Genomic DNA, 21557 nt, shown 5'->3' on the forward strand with positions numbered 1-21557 from the left:
TTCTAATCAAATACGTACTCAACAAATGTTCACGATTACTTCCACGGTGAAGGAATAACATCGTGTAATAACAATCAAACCCGCAAATTTTAATTTGCGTAATTACTGGTGGTTGGACCTTCTGTGAGTTCGCGCGGGTAGATACCACTACCCTGCCTATTTCTGCTGTGAAGCAGTAATACGTTTCGGTTTGAAGGGTGGACAGCCGTTGTAACTATACTTGAGACCTTAGAACTTATATCTCAAGGTGGGTGGCGCATTTACGTCGTAGATGTCTATGGGCTTCAGTAACCACTTAACACTTGGTCGGCTGTGAGCTCTAACTATCTCTATCTAACCAATAAAAAAATAGTGGAATGTTCCTCTGACGACCGAAAAACCAGTGTCAATACTGTGACGTTCCATAGGAGTTAGAGTAAACTGCCTTCGCAATTTAGGAATTCTTTTAGCACTGAACACCAAAGTAGCCCTCCCTAGAACTGAGGGCTCTCTCTGAATAAATTCTTAAAGATACTTCGGAACGCTAAATGTAATCGTCGCGGCCTAATTGCAGGTATCGACCAATAGAGACCTCACTCGTGGTAGCTGGAGACCATAGAATGATTTGTATCTTGAATTTTTTTTCTATTTATCTTTTTTTTTATATAATAATTCCATTAGTAATAACGGAAAATGTTCACGAGATTTGAGCTCTTCTGGCCGTGAAATGAAAACAACGACCACCAGAACAAAGCTTTTAAAAATACAATCTCTTCTTAATTCGTTATGAACGAAGTTTGAGTGTACATTTTTGTACTCGTAATCATGATGCCGCTCTCCAATTATTATTTCGTTATTGTTTAATGCCCATTCATTAGTCGAAGAGTAATTGAGCGCACGGATCACTTGTATTTGTATGAATGAATATTCATTAAATGTCTGAAAAGAGTGCGCAGAATACTTTACTTTCGGTAAAAATAGTTTTTTAAGTAAACGATCGTCTTACGAGAAAAGAAAACGCGAAACATAACTAGGAACCGTTTTTAAATGGATTGTTTAACAGCTCTCCGCTCAACGATCGTTTTTAAATGGAAGCAAAAAATATTGAGTCCATTAAAATATTCCATGAAACGAAATCCAGAACGGTCTTTTGCTCGGCGGGTTTCAAGCTGTATGCTCAGGTACGGGCACTTTTATCCTAAAGAAATTCAAAGCCTGAATTGTTATGCATGAAAGCGCATCGCAGCCCGGGAAATGTTCAGGTTTTTTATTACCTATTTTTGGAGCGCTCTAACTTGATTGAATTGATTTTTTTTTATTTCAACTTTGTGAATGAAACCCCTCCGGTTATTTTTTTTATTGAAAATTTCTTTGCTTTAGTTAGTTATTGAAAGTGCAGTGCTAGTTTCCGAGCTTTGTGACAAAGTTAATATTGCACCGAAGCTATTCACAAATGAAGACAATAGAAACTTGTAGGTGAAACGAACAAAGAGAATTAAGGAATGAATTACTGAACAGAATGAAATGAACTTTAACGTATTTTTATTTAGATTTTTAATTGCATTTTATAATAATAAATCATTTGTTTTTGTTTCAGAAAATCGAAGAACGATCGTCCGATTTATCTTCGAATTCTTCAGACGACGCTGCCAACAGTACGTACATTTTTATATGCCCTCTGAAACATCTTTAAAAATGCAAAAGCTAATTAATTATCGTCGAAAAACAATTCAATATTAAATTTCAAATAACAAGTCTTCACTCGAGATGAACAGCGTTGAGTAAAATAGAATATTCCTAGAATGTACATTATTTTTAATTAGGGATGTTAGTATCGCACGAATGCTTCCGATCTCATTCAGTGTTCGAATCGACAGTTTGCACGTTTGCCGATATCACATTTCTAGTTTACAGCCCTATTTATTAAATTTTATAGTGAGTGAGTTCGCGTTATTCTCTCGCTTCAGATGATAATTCGCTTGTTAGCTTCGGAGTCGCGCTCTAACGAGTTTTACACTTTCAAACGCTTGTTAAGTTCGTCTCGGGATGTCGCGTTAGGTAGCTGTTTATTTTTACAATGTTTATATTCTGAATCGTTACGGAATAAATGTTGTAGTAGCGAGGATACGTTTGTTTCTTAGCTATGATCATGGCGAACTAGATCTCGAACCTATTGATAAGTATTTTAAGTCGTCGTGGCCCAAGGGATAAGACGTCCGGTGCATTCGTGTTGAACGATACACCAGTGTTCGAATCTCAGGCGGGTACCAATTTTTCTAATGAAATACGTACTCACCAAACATTCACGATTGACTTCCACGGTGAAGGAATAACATCGTGTAATAAAAATCAAACCCGCAAAATTTTAATTGCGTAATTACTGGTGGTAGGACCTCTTGTGAATCCGCGTAGTATATACCGGCGTATAGAGCCGGCGTAGCGGGTAGATACCACCACCCTGCCTGTTTCTGTGAAGCAGTAATGCGTTTCGGTTTGAAGGGTAGGACAGCCGCTGTAACTATACTTGAGACCTTAGAGCTTATAACGCAAGGTGGGTGGCGCATTTACCTTGTAGATGTCTATGGGCTCCAGTAACCACTTAACACCAGGTGGGCTGTGAGCTCGTCCATCCATCTAAGCAATTAAAAATTAAATCAGGTAGTCGTTGAGATGCCTGCATTCCGGTATCTGCTAAACACCAGGTTCTTATCCACCCGTGATCGTGGTACCGAACGTAACACGTTCCGAACAATGCGTACATAATGCGAAAACGTAAATAATGCAGAATAACTTGTGGTTTCGGCTTATCGTTAAACGTTTTCAAGCAACTTCATAATTTATATTGTTTTTGCACACGAGTTATGCAATTACAATCTTTATTGACGCTATCGATATTATTTTTTATAATGACTTAAATCTTTACAATTATGTTACGTAATGTGTTACTTGGATTGAAGAAACGAATTCTAGAGATTTGAATTGCGTCGTAAAGTGGTCTACATCGTGGTGGTCGTCCGTGAACACATTTTAGGTACATTTCAATACCTAAAATCGACCCTCGGCCATAGTCTTTCCAAAAAAAATGATCGTCTAATTTCTTAATTGCTCGTGCATTAAATTCTAAATACGTTCTATAGAACGTTCTTTCTCTTCTTGTCGTTTTTTCAAATGCAGCTGATATTTTATATATTTTGAATATAAAGCAAAGCAATAAAACACGAGTACCTAATCAATTAATAAATAAAGAAATAATTTGATTGGAAGCATTCGTAAATGAATGTTCATACATTCGTAAATAAGCTCAAGTTTAAGTTTAAATTTAAGCCCCAATTAATACTTTTCAATAAATTTATATTATAAGTAATGAATTATATTAATAAAAAATTTCAATATTACAATTTACAATTCAATATAATTATGTATATAAAGAATGTTTATTTTCGATATTCATTACAAAAATATATAGGTATTGATTTATGAATTATTAAATATAGCTTTTGCCCGCGACTTCGTCCGCGTGGAATAAGTTCACAAATAATGCTTTATTTTATAACAAATTTGGTTAGCATAAAAAACGTTAAAGTGAGCCAACCTTAACATATAGACATATGCTGTCCCGGTTTTTTTTTAGATCTTTTAAAGGGGAACAATTCTGTCATACATCATTTTAGCGAAACTTTAACCGTTTCTGCAGTGCACGCAGCGGAAGCTCTCAAAAGGGAAAAATAAAACGATTTTGAAACATTCTTTATTGGTGCTCCGCTTGTATTAGTCTTAGCGTGATGTTATATAGCCTATAGCCTTCCTCAATTAATGGGCTAACTAATACTGAAATAATTTTTCAAATCGGACCAGTAGTTCCTGAGATTAGCGCGTTCAAAAAAAACAAACTCTTCAGCTTTATAATATTAAGTATAGATTTACGAGTGTGATAACTCAAAAAGTTTTTACCGTCTTTCTTACTATACATATACAACTACCGCCCCAAAAGCTACATCTTAAATCTAATCTCAAATACAAGTAAGTTCCTTCAGTTGAGGTAATGAGTGTATATTTGATTTTGAAGGGATTTGATGGATTCGGTTCAAACAACCTTCAAAAAAATCGCGCGTCACTTATAAATTGATGGTACTACGACAAATACCTTCTCCGAAATGCCAACAATAACCGTAATAAAGTTTCAACACATTCGAATCATAGACGAGCGAACGCATAGCGTCGGCTGAAAAACTAACAAACACAAACATTCATGCACGTTATATGTGTGAATTACAAAACGATCGTTGTCTAAACGTATTTAGAGATTCTCTATTTAGAGATACCCTAAATGCGTTTCCAGATAGAGATTCCTTAAATACGTATAGGATCTTACACAACAAAGAATAAGCTTCAGCTGATATTTAACATGAAGCTTATTCAAAAATGTCTTAAGTAGTTGTTTATGCACTTTGTCCCCCGCTGAGGCGTTCGCGCCCGATAGCGGGGGCAATGGAGTAGGGGAGGGAGCGATGGATGTGGTTCAGCCTTAATGGATCACACCTATCGCTTCCTGCAGGGAAACTTGAACCACTCCGCTGGGGCTCAGGACATGTTGCTCCAGACCATGGCGGAGTGGTCAATTGACGTGGCTGTGGTCGCCGAGCCATACTTCGTTCCCCCAGCGGATGACTGTTGGTTTGGGGACGTTGATGGCTTGGCGGCCATACATATCAGAAGAACCGCGATGGTCCCCCCCCTGGCGATGGTGACCAGGGGCCCCGGGATCGTCGCGGTACAGTTAGAAAATATCGTCGTGATCGGGGTGTACTTTTCTCCGAATCGGCCTACCGTCGAGTTCGAGCGGTTCCTGGACGGGCTAGAGGTGATCGCTCGTCACCTCGCTCCCCGTTCAGTGATACTGGCGGGGGACTTCAATGCGAAGTCTGTCGCTTGGGGTTCCCCATTCACGGACGCTCGTGGTAGGCTGCTGGAGGAGTGGGCGGTCGCGGTCGGTCTCTGTATCGTTAATAGGGGCTCGATCGCGACTTGCGTGCGGTGGACGGGCGAGTCTATCGTGGACTTGACGTTCGCGAGCTCGCCCGTCGCACGGCGCATCCTCGGCTGGAGAGTGGTGGTGGGGGCGGAATCGTTGTCCGATCACCGGTATATCCGGTACGATCTTTCTGCCCCTGCGCCGACGCCGGCTGCAGGTGCCCGCGGGGTTGACCCCCCGCAGAGTGCATCCCGGTCATTCCCTAGGTGGGCACTGAAGCTCCTGAACAGGGAGCTCCTGGTGGAGGCCTCTATGGTGGCGGCGTGGGCGCCCAAGCGCCCACAACCTGTCGATGTGGAAACCGAGGCCGAATGGTTCCGGGGCGCGATGCACCGCATATGTGATGCCTCGATGCCCCGGGTCGGCTCTCGGCACTCTGGACGGCGACAGTCGCCCTGGTGGTCGCCCGAAATTGCAAGACTGCGTGCGGTCTCGATTCGGGCGAGCCGCCGGTGCACTAGACACCGCCGTCGCCGCCGCCTGCGGCGCGACGAGCCCGTCGCGTTCGCGGAGGAGGAAGCTCGGCTGCACCGCGAATATCGCGCTGCGAAGGACGCCCTGCGGCTGGCCATCAGGCGGGCCAAGGAGCAGAACATGGAGAGACTCTTGGAGGCGCTCGAAGCGGATCCGTGGGGGAGCCCATACAAATTGGTACGCGGCAAGTTGCGCCCGTGGGCCCCCTCTATGACTGAGCGTCTCCAGCCCCAGCAGCTGCGGGACATCGTTTCGGCGTTGTTCCCGCAGGAGCGGGAGGGTTTTGTCCCTCCCGCTATGGGCGGGCCGTCTGACACCGTCGACGGCCAAGCTCCTGCTGAGGTGCCCCGTATTACGGAGGCAGAGCTCCGGGTGGCCGTTGTCAAGATGACTGCGAAAGACACGGCCCCCGGCCCGGACGGAGTCCACGGCCGGGTATTGGCCTTGGCCCTCAGTGCCCTGGGGGACCGGCTCCTTGAGCTATATAATGGCTGCTTGGAGTCGGGACGGTTTCCGTCGCTCTGGCGGACGGGTAGACTTGTGTTGTTGAGGAAGGAGGGGCGCCCGGTGGATACAGCCGCCGGATATCGTCCTATCGTGCTGCTGGACGAGGCGGGAAAATTGCTGGAACGTATTCTGGCTGCCCGCATCGTTCGGCACCTGGTCGGGGTGGGGCCTGACCTGTCGGCGGAGCAGTACGGCTTCCGGGAGGGCCGTTCGACTGTGGATGCAATTCTTCGCGTGCGGTCCCTCTCGGACGAGGCCGTCTCTCGGGGTGGGGTGGCGCTGGCGGTGTCTCTTGACATCGCCAACGCATTTAACACTCTGCCCTGGACCGTGATAGGGGGGGCACTGGAGAGGCATGGAGTGCCCCTCTACCTCCGCCGGCTGGTTGGGTCCTATTTGGGGGCCAGGTCGGTCGTATGTACCGGGTACGGTGGGACCCTTCATCGCTTTCCGGTCGTGCGTGGTGTTCCACAGGGGTCGGTTCTCGGCCCCCTCTTGTGGAATATCGGGTACGACTGGGTGCTGAGGGGCGCCCTCCTCCCGGGCCTCCGCGTTATTTGTTACGCGGACGACACGTTGGTCGTGGCCCGGGGGGATGATTTTAGGGAGTCTGCCCGTCTCGCCACAGCGGGAGTGGCCCTCGTCGTCGGAGGGATAAGGAGGCTGGGTCTCGACGTGGCGCTCAATAAATCCGAGGCTCTGTGGTTTCACGGGCCGCGGAGGGCGCCACCCGTTGACACCCACATCGTGGTTGGAGGCGTCCGGATAGGGGTCGGGGTGCAGTTGAAGTACCTCGGCCTCGTGTTGGACAGCCGGTGGGCCTTTCGTGCTCACTTTGCGGAGCTGGTCCCCCGATTGATGGGGACGGCCGGTTCTTTGAGCCGGCTGCTCCCGAATATTGGGGGACCGGATCAGGTTGTGCGCCGTCTCTACGCGGGGGTGGTGCGATCGATGGCCCTGTACGGTGCACCTGTGTGGGCTGAGCCGCGCAACCGGGCCACTATGGCTCGGTTCCTGCGCCGGCCGCAGCGCACCGTTGCCATCAGGGTCATCCGCGGATATCGCACCGTCTCCTTCGAGGCGGCGTGTGTTTTGGCGGGGACGCCGCCATGGGAGCTGGAGGCGGAGTCGCTCGCTGCCGACTATCGGTGGCGCAGCGAGCTTCGTGCTCGGGGCGTGGCGCGTGTCCCCGAGAGTGAGCTGCGGGCGCGGAAGGCCCATTCTCGGCGGTCCGTGCTCGAGTCGTGGTCGAGGCGATTGGCCAACCCCACGTGGGGGCTACGGACCGTCGAGGCGGTTTACCCGGTCTTTGATGACTGGGTGAATCGTGGCGAGGGACGTCTCACCTTTCGTCTGGTGCAGGTGCTGACCGGGCACGGATGCTTCGGGAAGTACCTGCGCCGGATAGGGGCTGAGCCGACGACGAGGTGTCACCATTGTGGACACGACCTGGACACGGCGGAGCATACGCTCGCTGTCTGCCCCGCTTGGGAGGTGCAGCGCCGTGTCCTGGTCGCAAAGATAGGACCTGACTTGTCGCTGCCTGGCGTCGTGGCGTCGATGCTTGGCAGCGATGAGTCATGGAAGGCTATGCTCGACTTCTGCGAGTGCACCATCTCGCAGAAGGAGGCGGCGGGGCGAGTGAGGGAAAGCTCTCCTCACTACGCAGAAACCCGCCGCCGCCGAGCAGGGGGTCGGGACCGGGGTCGTATCCGTGACCTGGCCCCCTAAGAGCTAGGGGTCCCACCCGTTTTGTGCGGGGAGGGACCCAGACGAGGGGTGGCGTGCTCTGCACGCTCACCCGCAATAGGAAGCCGGGTGATGGTAGACCGCGTTCCCCCGACCGCTCTGGGGGAAGGTGTAACGCGGCGCCATCAAAGCGGGCTCTCGGCCCGCTGAACGAGGGAACCGGTGGTCGTTTCGCTGGCGGCCACCGGTCCGGCGTCCGTGGGACGGTGGGATGGATGTAATGTGCTCTGCGTCAACCCTGTCCCGCCGTTTCAATAGCCCCGACTGGGCTCCGGCCCGGTCCGAGGTAGGGCGCCGGTTGTGAGCGGCAGGAGTTTTTAGTGAGGTTCAACTCCCACATACCCCACCTGCCGCGCGGGTGGGGATCCGGCGATTTTCTCCTGTGGAAAAAAAAAAAAAAAAAAAAGTAGTTGGTTATAACTATTTTACTACAAGAGCAGAAGGCTTGACTTGGTAGGACCTCTAAGGGAAACCATCAGTCTGTGTATTTCTGCCGCAAAGTAGTATTAAATTCTGTTCTGAAGGATGGGCTGCGGATGTGGGAAGTTTTTGTACTGTATTATAGAAGTGACGTCTAGAGTTCATATCTCAAAGTGGGTGGCGGAATTTACGTTGTCGATTTCTATGGGCTCTGGTAACCATATAACACTAGGTAGGCCGTGAACTTTTTCATCCGTTTAAGCAGGAAATAATAAATCTGATGTATAAAAACAACGGTAAAAATAAAATAATTAACATAGTACCTACATAAAAATAAAAATTACTTCGTTTCAATTGAAAACGTAGGATCCGAATGAGATAAAATTAAAAGAAACCGAAAATCAAAAGAAACCAGCACGTTTTCATTTTTTATGAATTAACATCTGGTTAACGTAGCTTTGTACGATTTACGTCGAATCACATCGAATTAGTTCAAATGACTGAACGAAATTTATTACTATGAGGCACAAAACACAGGAGACGGAGTTTTTTAACCTTTTAGAATTAGTTTAAATGAATCTAAGTTAAATATTATATTAACTATCTTTCAATTATTAACCTATTTCAATTCAAATAATAGCGCCAAGTATATCGCAATATGTTTCTAACAATCAAACCTAAATTGGTTGACCTATTATTGACTAACGTGGAAAAAGCGTTGAGATCAATATACAAAAAAAAAGTTGTCTAAACCAAAATGCTTGATTGAAATGCGATAGATACAGACATTAAAGACAGGTTCACATTACGCCCTGCTACCGGTTCTCAAGATACGAGACAGGCTACGGAGAAATTGACGGATTTACTACAACTAAGACTATTACAACTAATATTACTTTGATGCCTTTAGTAAAGCATATATAAGGTTTACTAATGTCGACTAATTATAAACTAAGCAAATATTTCGGCATAATGAAATCATATTAGACAACATCGTTTTTTTTCTTACACGTATTAATTTTATCGCTTCAGCTCACATCGAGTACCACAAGTAAATCAGACTAGTTACAATAACGGCTGCATTACTTCCGAGTGGTAAAATCAAGCTTAAACTATAATACAAGACGTTCAGGTATCAATTGTTGAATCCTTTTGTTTATTCTTTCGGGTTTTTATTTCTTGTAGTCTTATATTATTAAATGACTCAATGACACTCGTTGTTCTGTTACTGTTTGTGAAAAAAGAAATCGTGTATTTTAATACGCTTTTATTAGCTTCAGACGTATGTTAGTATGTAACGGAATCTTTGAACATGATTTTGACTCCCTTGAAAAGGTCGGATTAACTCGAAATTTGGTATATACTTATTAAGGACCGATGACAATTCAATATTAAAAAATTTAAAAAATAAATATTGAAAAAATTTAAATTCAACTAAAAAATAAAAAATTAATAATAGTTTAAAAAAACTAACTAAATACTAGGGTGCTTTTCAGGATATCAAAATAACCCTTCTACTCATATCTGTTCATAAAATATTTATAGCTACTGATACCATGCACCCCACGCTTTTTTTACAATAAAATCATTTTTTCTTACACTATTTTTAATTCTAATTTATTAAAATTTATTTTCTATACTTTAGTTGGATTTTCTATAAAAGCGTATTTTGTTAGTTTTTTAAACCATTATTGACGTGACAACGTCTTATAATTCGATGGAGCCGGCTGCACGCACATTTTTTTATTTTTATTCCTACCTAAGCTGAAAGCCTTGAGAGGCTATATCAGCGTAACCTTAACTAGTAGGTGAGCTCACGGGGCTCAAACCTGACGACGTTGCTAACACGAACCCTAGCAAGAGCCGTGCTTCGCAGAATCTACCACCGGATCGGGAACGTGACCCACTGAGAAGATCCGGCGAGAAACTCAGTGGGCTGTGTCTGAGGGTTAAGCACGCACGAAAAAACATGACTCATGCGGCGTTACCTTGCTCTGAGGCGTATTTTCTTATTACGTTGTCACGTTCAACTATCGTCAGTAAACCGACTTTACAGATAACCGATTCTTTATTTTACTAATAGAGATAGGCCTTTGATTTCCATTCGATTGGTACTAGACCTGCGGCATAACTGTTCTATGCTAACTTCAGTTCATTCTTGTGTGCTCATCGCCCGTGACTTCTTTTTAAAAACATTATTACATTATAATTATTCATAAGATTAATTTAACCATTGTAGAACTTTTCTTAAAATTCAGACATGTATAAGTCGTGTTATGCTTCTAAAGGTCCATTAATTGAATATTCTATCCGATTAGAGCTATACACACAGTTTGTCTCGATATAAAAGTTGAATTTAACGTAAAGTTCATATGAAAGCATGCTTTTACGTAACTCCGAACGTAGAATGTTTCTTAACTACGATTCCATAGCCTAAAGCTAAGTTTTTTCTAGTGGTAGGACCTCTTGTGAGTCCGCAAGGGTAGGTACCATCACCCTGCCTATTTCTACCGTGAAGCAGTAATGCGTTTCGGTTTGAAGGGTGGGGCAGCCGTTGTAATTTTACTTGAGACATTCGAACTTATATCTCAAGGTAGATGGCGCATTTACGTTGTAGATGTCTATGGGCTCCAGTAACCACTTAACACCATGTGGGCTGTGAGCTCGTCCATCCATTAAGCAATAAAAAATAAAAAATAAAAATCTCCAAGATACGCCTAGATACGGGAAAGCCAGGTCTACCGGCCATCCTTCCATTAAATTTTACATTAATATTAGAATCGCTTAGTATTTAAATCAACGAATGGCTTTGAAAACAAGAAAAGTTCCGAAGCTTCGTTAATGAAGGAAGTCGTACTTTACATCACATTACATCGCTAATTAATAAAATAATTTAGTTAAACTTTCTTCATGGCTGTCTAATAAGAGGTTTTATATTGATACTTTTATCTTTAATCATTGAAATCAAATTTAGTGTCTTTAGTTTTGTCGTTATCAATAAATATTTACACGTTATGTAAATGCGTGGTATCTTTTAAAATAACGTATTTAAGTTTTTCTATTTTACAATCGAGATTTTTATATTTATAGTTACTTGAACATACTTATGTGATATCGCTAAACACCTCAGTTTCAATACAATTGGATTGATAATACAAAAAATATGTTCTAATGAGATCTTTTACCTATCTATCTTTCAGCCAAGACGTCCACTGCTGTACATAAGCCTGGATAAGATAATAGTAGTTAAATGATTCGTGCTAGTCCGGAATGTAATCCGGAATGTAAACTCATTAATGATTTTGGCAATATATAGGTACTTATACACATGGAAAAAATAATTCCAAATATTTTTGTATAGAAAGGAATTATTCATTACCTATTAAAGTTAACTTTGAAGTTTAATATTGAAACTGCATTCTTTTGTCGACTTCTTTCTTACTCGAAATCGAAGGTAATAAGGAACAATTAATGGAACGATCCCTCATACTTATTTTGTTAAGTACGAATGTTTAAGTACTTGGTATTTATTGGAACTCTGATATTTATATGTACATATATGGTATTATGGTAGTATAAGTTATTAAATTTATATATTATTTTCGTCTTCTACGTAGCATTCGATTGAAATTATCTACAATTTCTGTTTGTAGTTATGGGGAGGTTTCAAACATAACATTGTTAACTCACCGGCCCGCGCTCCGCACTTTGACCAAGTTTGGCCTAAATAAACCCATATTAGCGGACAAGTATATAAAAAAATACAAATTTATCAAACATCGTTTAAATAAGATCATATTATCATCTTGAGTTATGCTTTTCTGGACATTCTTTTAAGGTAGACAGCGGAGTTCGCATAGTAATAAGGGACAGGATATTTTAATGCTCATGCTGTTTAAAGAGGTCCCAATGCGATTCACTTTATTAAAAATATAATTGTTTGTTACTACGAGCACGACCTCGGCATGCGAGCGTCGTGGTGTATTATACATCCGAATAAGGCTAGACGAGTTCTTCGTACACTTTCAACGATGTCATGATTGTGGAATATGTAACTCAATTAAAAATGTACCGCGCATTTCGTGTGCATTTGTCTTTTAATTCATTCATTAAAACACTGTGTAGTTACATGTTGTATTCAGTGATTGAAGAATGAAAGAGCGTTGCCATACATACATTCACGATCCCGTTCAAGGCTTAATTATATTTATTATTAATTAATTAGGTTTTGAGCTGAGAAACTATTGGAGATTTCACTATCATATCTACCTTATCACTATTTTATAGTCTATTAATCCGAAGAGGGATTCTAATTCTTTGAGATATCTTTTTTTTATCTAAGCTAATAGCCTTGAGGTGCTATTTCAGCGTAACCTTAACTAGTAGGTGAGCTCACGGGGCTCAAACCTGATGACATTGCTAACACGAACCGTAGCAAGAGCCGTGCTTCGCAGAATCTACCACCAGATCGGAAACGCGACCCACTGAGAAGATCCGGCGGGAAACTCAGTGGGCTGTGCCTGTGGGTTCATTTACTCGTCAAGCCCTTCGTTGCAAGCGACGGGTTCAACGAGAAAGACATCTAAACTTTCTAATCCAGTGATAGAGATCTCATTACGGGCCTATTTAATTCATGCAAAATCAGACATCACATCATTTCAGTATTAATAAAATATTCCACGGAATATTTTCAGCACCAATAACAGAGCAGAGTTTATTCTTATCATACAAAGTACATGTGGTAATAATGTACACAGTATGATTGCTGATTTATTCGAATCACAATTAAGTTATGGAATGAACTTTCTGAGGCCTGTTTGGACACAGGCTTTGTAAAGACATCGCACCGAATCAGTATTATTTATCTAGTCTAGTTATTAGCTAATATGGGTAGATATACTCTATTCTATACTCCGGTGTTCTAACTGTTAAGAGGTGATCGGAGCCCATATACATGCGTAGATCATCACAACCTGAACGCTACAACTTACTACCTACCTACTGACATATGAGTTCGAAGCCTCAATTGTATTGCACTAAGCGCGACTGCTCAAGCCCATACACGCCTAGAAATTTCGATCGCCAAGTCGTGCCAAGTTATATTGCACTCCAACAGGACTTTGGCAGCTGTACCATACGCCGCCATACCTGCTTTGCAAAGACGACCTTTAATTTATAGATGCTTGTTGAAAGGACCGTGACCAATTAAGGCACCTACCGTCCGTATTTGTTCGTTAGTTAAGTCCATTTAACCCCGTAAGGGTCTTTGGCGGCCTTTGGTAGGGTCTTTTAAACAGTCCGAAGTCTCAGTCCTGTCCAATGCAACAGCTATTCGCTGTCCCAGCAATAGGGCAAGGAAATAATATTTTTTATTTTTATTTTTTATTGCTTAGATGGATGGACGAGCTCACAGAATAATATAATAATAAAGGTTAATTAATCCTTACCTAGACTTATAAAGCTATTATAATATTTGTAGCAAACACGATGAATAGTAACGAAGATAGAAAATAATTGATAAAAGAAAAACGAAAAAAAGAAAGTGTCACATTTTTTATTGTTTTTTTATTGCTGAGATGGGTGGACGAGCTCACACCCCACCTGGTGTTAAGTGGTTACTGGAGCCCATAGACATCTGCAACGTAAATGCGTCATCCACCTTGAGATATAAGTTCGAAGGTCTCAAGTATTGTTGCAACGGCTGCTCCACCCTTCAAACCGAAACGCGTTACTGATTCACGGCAGAAATAGGCAGGGTGGTGGTACCTACCCGTGCGGACTCACAAGAGGTCCTACCACCAATGAATTCATGACCTGCCGATGTCATGTTCAAGCCTTTACCGGCGAGCTCATCTTACCTTTGCGGGTGCACGATTAGATTCAAGAATTAGTGATGTGGTGGTACTGTGCTCATTTAATAAATACTGGTAAATAGTACCAGGTTTATGTGGTAATTGATTGGTATGTCCTCCGAGAAGGCGCCCGAACCCGATTCCCCTGTTGCTTGAAACTCGTCCGCGAAGACGCTCGATTATCGCAAATTAAGCTTCAGGTCCGCCTCCTCCTGCACTTGATTTCTATAGTCCTTATCAAAGGTGAACTGCTTATAGATTCTGTCACAAACAGGTTTAAGTGAGGGGATATTCTTTACGACCTGCCCTAGCATCGACATGCATATCTGCAGTGCTGTTATTTTATTTTCATACATATATCTAGGGTTTTTAGGGTGATTCTCGCCTAAGAAAAGGAAAGTGATATTATCAATGTTTAGAGTGATAAATTCCTACATGAATATTTTGATATTAGATTAATTCCGACCTAAACTAAGAATTAATTATTTAATTAATTAATGGGAAATTTGTTATTAACATTAGAATGTGCTGTAACGAACGCTTGCATTTTGTACTAAACACGAAATTACATTAAGACCGTGAAATCTATACTGGACAACTAGTTACTAAACCGCTTTTTAAATAAAGATTTATCACATATTCGTACAAAATAATTAAAATATATTTTGATTTAATTTAAAATTATGTTCACAGCCTTACACGAATTTGTGAAAATAGAATCTGCTACGTCAATTTTATTGTATATAGAGAGAGAACCCTTTCACACTAATAATATGCAATAAAACTGTTACATGTGAAATAATAAATTGTTATTAAGTTCAAATAAATTATGAGGCATTTGGTTCCTCGCGCTTTGTAATCAGGTATGTTTTTAATGCTAAACATTACACTGATATGTTTTTTAAATTAGTAGGATAACACATAAAGGTGTGTACTCATATAATTCTGTCAGAAATAGTTTCATTAAATGATACCTAGAGCGAGCGTAAACTCACTTTATTTTACATTTTACGACACTAATAAAAGGATATGAGTTGCTGGTACTGTATAAGCTAAGTATATGACCTGGGTCGAGTGCTAACTAGAGAAAGGCAGCGAGACGTCCTCCATATGCTATCCCGACTTATTATTCCTCAGTGCTCTTGCTTCCCCAATCCTATTAAGGCGTGTTGAGGTGAATCACCGATTTCATTGGTGCAGTATTATTGTTTTCGTCGGATCATCAGTATCGATACGAACGTTTCGTTTTTATTTTCTCGTATAAAAGGCGGGAAATAAAAGTGTGTTTTGCGTTTTTTGTAGTCAACTTACGAGAGTGGGAGAGAAAGAGAATACACTTGATTGCACACCAAAACACAGCTTACATTCAAAAACAGTCAACAAGCAGATACATTTGTAAATAGGCGGTCTAAAAGCATTCGCTTCCAGACAACCTTTTAATTTACAGAAATTCTGGATAATGTAAAAATATAGCAGGTTCGTTGTGGTGTAGGTACTATTGGTAATACATTATTATTGTAAATATATACATACAATAAATAGATATGCCGTTTACATGTAATATGAAATAACTATTTGATAATAATATGTAATAACAACTTAACGTATGATCTAGCTCCAAATTTTAGTTTATGATTTTATCCAACCTCCAGTCAAACGAGTGCGCGTTGTCGTGTTAACTTTACAGTCTCTTTAATTACTGTACTATGTTTTTCGATTTTAGAGGTCGTTTTAAAATAAAATATTTATTTATTCACTATCTGGTTACAAAACATGTGTACAGCTATCATTATTTTACAACAAAACAAAAAGATAAACTGCGCTGTTTTCATTGTATAATCGAAAAAGAGGTTTCTTTAATCGGATCTCGTTACGAAATTCTTAAATGAAATGCATCTATTAATTATCTTCCCAATTAAAGATCCAAAGCCGCGCTGTTCGTTAAAAATGCGCGCGTCCTTTTAATTTCACGACAAATACAAAAAAAAATACATTAACAACACGATAAAGTTATCTTTGGCTTCGATAACCCTTTCAAAATGAATTGACATTTCAAGATTGCATGGTAATAAGTTGTAAGTTTTTTAAAATTTAATGCAATTTAAAGTGATTACTTTTAAGTTCACTTTAGAGGAATATTGAGGATTATCGGATTTGAGAATTGAGAATGAGTATTCATGTGCGCTTTCGAATTGACATCCCTTCATAATTTGCTAATAGATTTAAATCAAACTAACAATGAGATATTGTTAGGACAAGATTATCATAATGTTATTACAGAGGATCACATTTTTATAATTTCAGCCATTGGGGAGGCACATGCATGTGTATATGTATATATCAATGAAACAGAGAAAATGATTTATAGTTTTGAAGTGAAAACTTCTTTAGAATCGTTGTTATTTCAAACCGGATGCAACGGAAAAAACGACAGATAAGAGACACAAATACAAAAATGTGTAGGATGAAGCCAGCAAAGAATGAGACAGAAATATACATATTTTAATACAGCGCCATCTGTGAGATTTTTTAATACTAACGTGTGTATGAAAGCTCTTGTAGTGAATTTTAATTTAGGATTATACGTGAAATTAAAATATCAATTCACAGAGGGCGCTGCTACCTTACAATTATTTGCTAATGACAAAATTTTACATATACTTAAGACGTTTAGGATAATTGTATTTAAATTTTGGAAGGTTTCACTTCTACCGCGTGTGAATTGCACACATTTTGTTTTTTTGTTTCTTATATTAGATACTAGTAACTTAGACACTATTAAAATTCGATCACATTTTGCTATAACTTTCTGGAACTACTCTGATATATCTACTCGTTGGAACTACCTGCGCGCCACATAGCGTACGTCGACGGGTCTAAGGCTAAGACTCGCATGAATTGGAACCTCAAAAAAAAACTAAAATATTTAATCACATAATGTTCTGAGTATGCAACGAAAGGTGTATGTACTGCACGAACATATTGCGTGTTACATACGACGCAGTGGGCATTCGTATATTATATGTTTTATATCTGTTATTTTTAGCCTTTATGTGTAAGAAACAGGAATATCGTAATAACGATCGGTTTTTGTTTTTTGCCGATAAGCCGACCACCTCACCTGGTGTTAAATTACCGAGGAGTCTACACCACAACATGAATGACGCTGCCCTCCTCGAACGTATGACTACTTGGCAGCAGACTGAATAAAAGTAGATAATTAAGCAGAGCACACTTAAATCACGATTTATGTTAAATAGCATTGAATTGCCGTTTTGCAGCTTAAACACCATTTTAAACAAAACGCTCTTAATCAACTAAAGTTTAGGAGTACGTATCTCATTTTTAATTACATTTAACCAATAAGTATCTTCTAGTTGGGTGATTAATTAATCTTAGTCGTTGATTAAAAGTTGAACGCTTCGTACGCGGTCAGGAAAGCTGTGAAGTCGTACCTATATTTGTACCTAACATCGGACTTCTAAATTGAATTAAACAGGAAAAGATTAAAACGTTAGAACTGTTATTAATCATTTGTTTTACTTCGGAATACGACGACGCACAGGGAAGTACTGAGTAGACCTCTCCCTATTCCTGCTACGGAGCTCGGTTTTCGGTAATCTTGAAAACATAATTTATCTACCCTATTTGCATTCGCAAAACTCATCTATCGCTTTCATTTTGTTTTTTTTATAGCTTATATGGGTGGACGAGATCACAGCCCACCTGGTGTTAAGTGGTTACTGGAGCCCATACACATCTACAACGTAAATGCGTCACCCATCTTGAGATATAAATTCTAAGGTCTCAGTATAGTAACAACGGCTAACCCACCCTTCAAACCGAAACGCATTACTGCTTCACGGCAGAAATAGGCAGGGTTGTGGTACCTACCCGTGCGGACTCACAAGAGGTCCTACCACCAGTGAATTTTATTTTATTTTATATATATTATTTTAATAATTTTTTATTGATCCAAAACTCAACGCGTGCCGTGAATATAGTAAAAGAAATCACCGCCAAATGTTAACAATAAACTTGCTGAGCGCGATATCGATGAAAATAACTTATCTATCAATTATTTTATGACCATTCTAAAACTAGTCCTCAAACTTATCGATTGTCATAGTTTCGATTTTTATCGGGAATCAATGCTCGAATTACAAGTTTAATCGTTTTCGAATGTGCTGTTACAGCGCTATACGGTGATTCTTGTTTTCGTAGATAACGTCGGATACGGCTAGAACTGATTGATATACTGATACGCATTATCGTGTTTAAAAAAAAATCGATTTTTATGGTTAGTTTTTCGTCTCGTACAAACGTCAGCCGTTGCGAGTGTTTTATTTTTTATTGCTTAGATGGATGGACGAGCTCACAGCCCACCTGATGTTAAGTGGTTACTGGAGCCCATAGACATCTACAACGTAAATGCGCCACCCACCTTGAGATGTTAGTTCTAAGGTCTCAGTATAGTTACAACGGCTGTCCCACCCTTCAAACCGAAACGCATTACTGCTTCACGGCAGAAATAGGCAGGGCGGTGGTACCCACCCGCGCGGACTCACAAGAGGTCCTACCACCAGTAATTACGCAAATTATAATTTTACGGGTTTCATTTTTATTACACGATATTATTCCTTCACCGTGGAAGTCAATCGTGAACATTAGTTGAGTACGTATTTCATTAGAAAAATTGGTACCCGCCTGAGATTCGAACATCGGTGCATCGCTCAACGCGAATGCATCGGACGTCTTATCCGTTAGGCCACGACGACTTCAAACGACTGTAGTTCGTGTACTCAAACTCCATTGGTGTTGAATGGGACTTTCAAATGCTCTATCGCGAATTCGAGATCTATGATTAGACAGAATTAGGAGAGGACTTACAAAGTTTCGCAGCTACAGTACGTGAACTTGAACCAAGTGAAGTTTACCATCGTACCTATGTTTGTCGCTAATATCAAGTGCACCAGTCTGAAGTGACTAGACAAAAAACTTGGCACATATACTTACATTATGTAACTGTACTGTCACTTAGGTTATTGACATGATTCGGTTGATGACCATCTCGTAGTTAAATAATACAATGCCCCCTAATGAATTATTTTACTTAGAATATACTCAAAGTGTAGATTAAGGTGTGGCGTAGTACAGGAAAATGCATGGCCATGCGATAGCGTGATACGTACATGAACTAATTTCCTGAACGTTCACGGACCACCGGGAAAGCCTTTAAACGGGTTACGGTTTTACGATAGAATACTCCCGAGGTGCTTTCTAATATTATACGGTTAGATGAATTTAAGTCTTACGGACCATTTCCTTTAAGAGTATATTAGTATCATGAAAAACTGCAGATTTAATCTCTTATGTGATTAATAATTAGCGTTTGGACATTTTTAGCAAATTACAGATATACGTTTCGTAGAGGTTTCGGAGATTCGCCTATATACAAATTTATTTTATTTATTTTAAATGCCAACGAAGAAAGACTTTTGTTGAGACTTCATAGTCAATGCTTACTGCGGTCTTAACAAAGCCAGAGGCACTGCTGTTGGCTGCCATTAACTACGAGTAAAACTCACATCACTGATAAATAAACACTCATAAATATTTTATTCAGTCGCCAAACGATAGCTTTTCAAATAACGTAACAAGCTACCCGGCTTGCGAGATTCAGAAGTTTAAGTTATATTGGATTTTCGCGAGTCAATTTAGGAATCACAAATCTCATATAGCTTCGACGGAAGTTCTCACGGCGCTGTGAAAAGTTGTAGTGCAATCCTATGAAAAGTTGCAGCGCTATCTTGTTATACTATATCAATATATCGTACAGTAAATATTGTTTAAATAAACATGACCATGTCGAGATATACAACTCTGTTTTGATGAAATTAAAATAAACCGATAATCATGTTCGTGCCTGTTTAATTGTTTAAATAATAGCCATTTCAAAGATTAAAACGAAGTAACGTTAAAATATTTTCTATTCAAGAATTAGTTATTTGTAAAATAAAAGCGTTTATAATATATCCTACATTATCTATATATTAATACGTGAAGCAAAAACTTTGTATCCCTTTTTACGAAAATTGCGCGGACGGAGGAGTATGAAATTTTCCACAGTTATACAGAATATAGAGAAGAAGTGCACAATGCTTTTTTTTTTTTAAATAATGCATAAAAGATACATTAAATCAATAAAGAAAACTTTACACACACTACATACCATGTATTTGACGCACACACGCATGCATATATGCATACTATTTATTGTCAAACTTTTGTTCTTGACTTTTGTGGTAAAATTGAGAATAGATTAAATATTGTTTGTCTTTATTAATATTTTTTTATAGTGTAGCCTTCGCAAAATTTGTTATTATAGAAGTATAAAATACAATCATAATAGTGTACAAACTTACTATTCCAATTAATTAATATAGTCAAATTTCGACTACTGTGGGACCTCTAGTTAATTTTAATGTGCGAATATGTTGGAGGAAGTCTGAAAGTGGCACCTGTGACAGAGAAGTTGAGAAGTGCGCGTCTGGGATGGTATGGATATGTGATGAGACGAAATGACAATAAGGATGGTAAGAGAGTTTTAATTATGAATGTGAAAGACTTTAAAGGAAGAGGCAAACCTAAGAAGAAATTGATGCATTGCGTGAAAGACGATATGTGTAAAAGGGGAGTGAGCGAAGAAATGGTGAATGATAGAGGAGTATGGAAGGAGAAAACGTGTTGCGCCGACCACAGGTGACTGGGAGAAGGGCAGGAAAATGAATGTTAAATTTTAATGTAAAAATAATGAGAATAATAAAACTAGTTGCCTTTATCGCTGAATTCGATTTCGGATTGTCAAGTTCATTTTGCCACGAATATAGGAGAAATCACGTAGATTGATTAACTGTTAAATAAGTTTAAATGTATAATTTTTCAGGCTGAGTTACTTGGCTGTACCTACAAAAGTGTTAATATTTCCATAGTATGATTGTCAAATACTTAAGTTAGTTTATGTTTGTGGTAATGTAAGTAACATTTGAATTTTAAATACAAATAAAACATGTGGTAGAAAATAATATTTTGCGGTATTGTACAGTTTTACAGTATTGTATTGTACAGTACAGAACTGTCTTGCAGAAATATTAGGTACGTTGTTCTTTTAGTTTTTTGACCACTTTACCATCAATAATTAGATTAAGGTACATTCATTATGTTGTATTTTTTTTTTATTTGCGATAGTAAAATGATTGATATTTCAAATTTTTCACCCAAACATGATTTGGTCGATTTTTATTAAAACTGAAAAATGTGATTAATTAGGGGCGTGCTCATGAGCGCTCACGCCTTCGATCTTAAAATTTCCAAGACAATTCAATAGGGCCAAACTCGACGAATATATTAGAAGAGTATCGGCCGGAATATTGACTCAAGGCACACGAGGCACACAACAAGGTACACGAATGAAATATGTAAGCTCTACTTGTGTGCCTATCCTTTTGCCAATAGCGTGCAGTGAACTAAACGTCACACCCCTG

General features: G+C 40.2%; 1 protein-coding gene across 9 annotated transcripts in view; it reads left to right on the forward strand.

The window, feature by feature from the left end:
* LOC101739482 (uncharacterized) overlaps positions 1-21557 on the forward strand; it is a 160661-nt gene that overhangs the window by 9565 nt on the left and 129539 nt on the right. For all 9 annotated transcript variants that reach the window (XM_062670746.1, XM_062670744.1, XM_012696328.4 and 6 more), the window contains exon 2: positions 1577-1634. In XM_062670746.1, the coding sequence (XP_062526730.1) occupies positions 1577-1634 (58 nt within the window). The remainder of the gene's footprint in view (positions 1-1576; positions 1635-21557) is intronic.

The sequence above is a fragment of the Bombyx mori genome, chromosome 1, assembly GCF_030269925.1.
Source record: "Bombyx mori chromosome 1, ASM3026992v2".
NCBI lineage: Eukaryota > Metazoa > Arthropoda > Insecta > Lepidoptera > Bombycidae > Bombyx > Bombyx mori.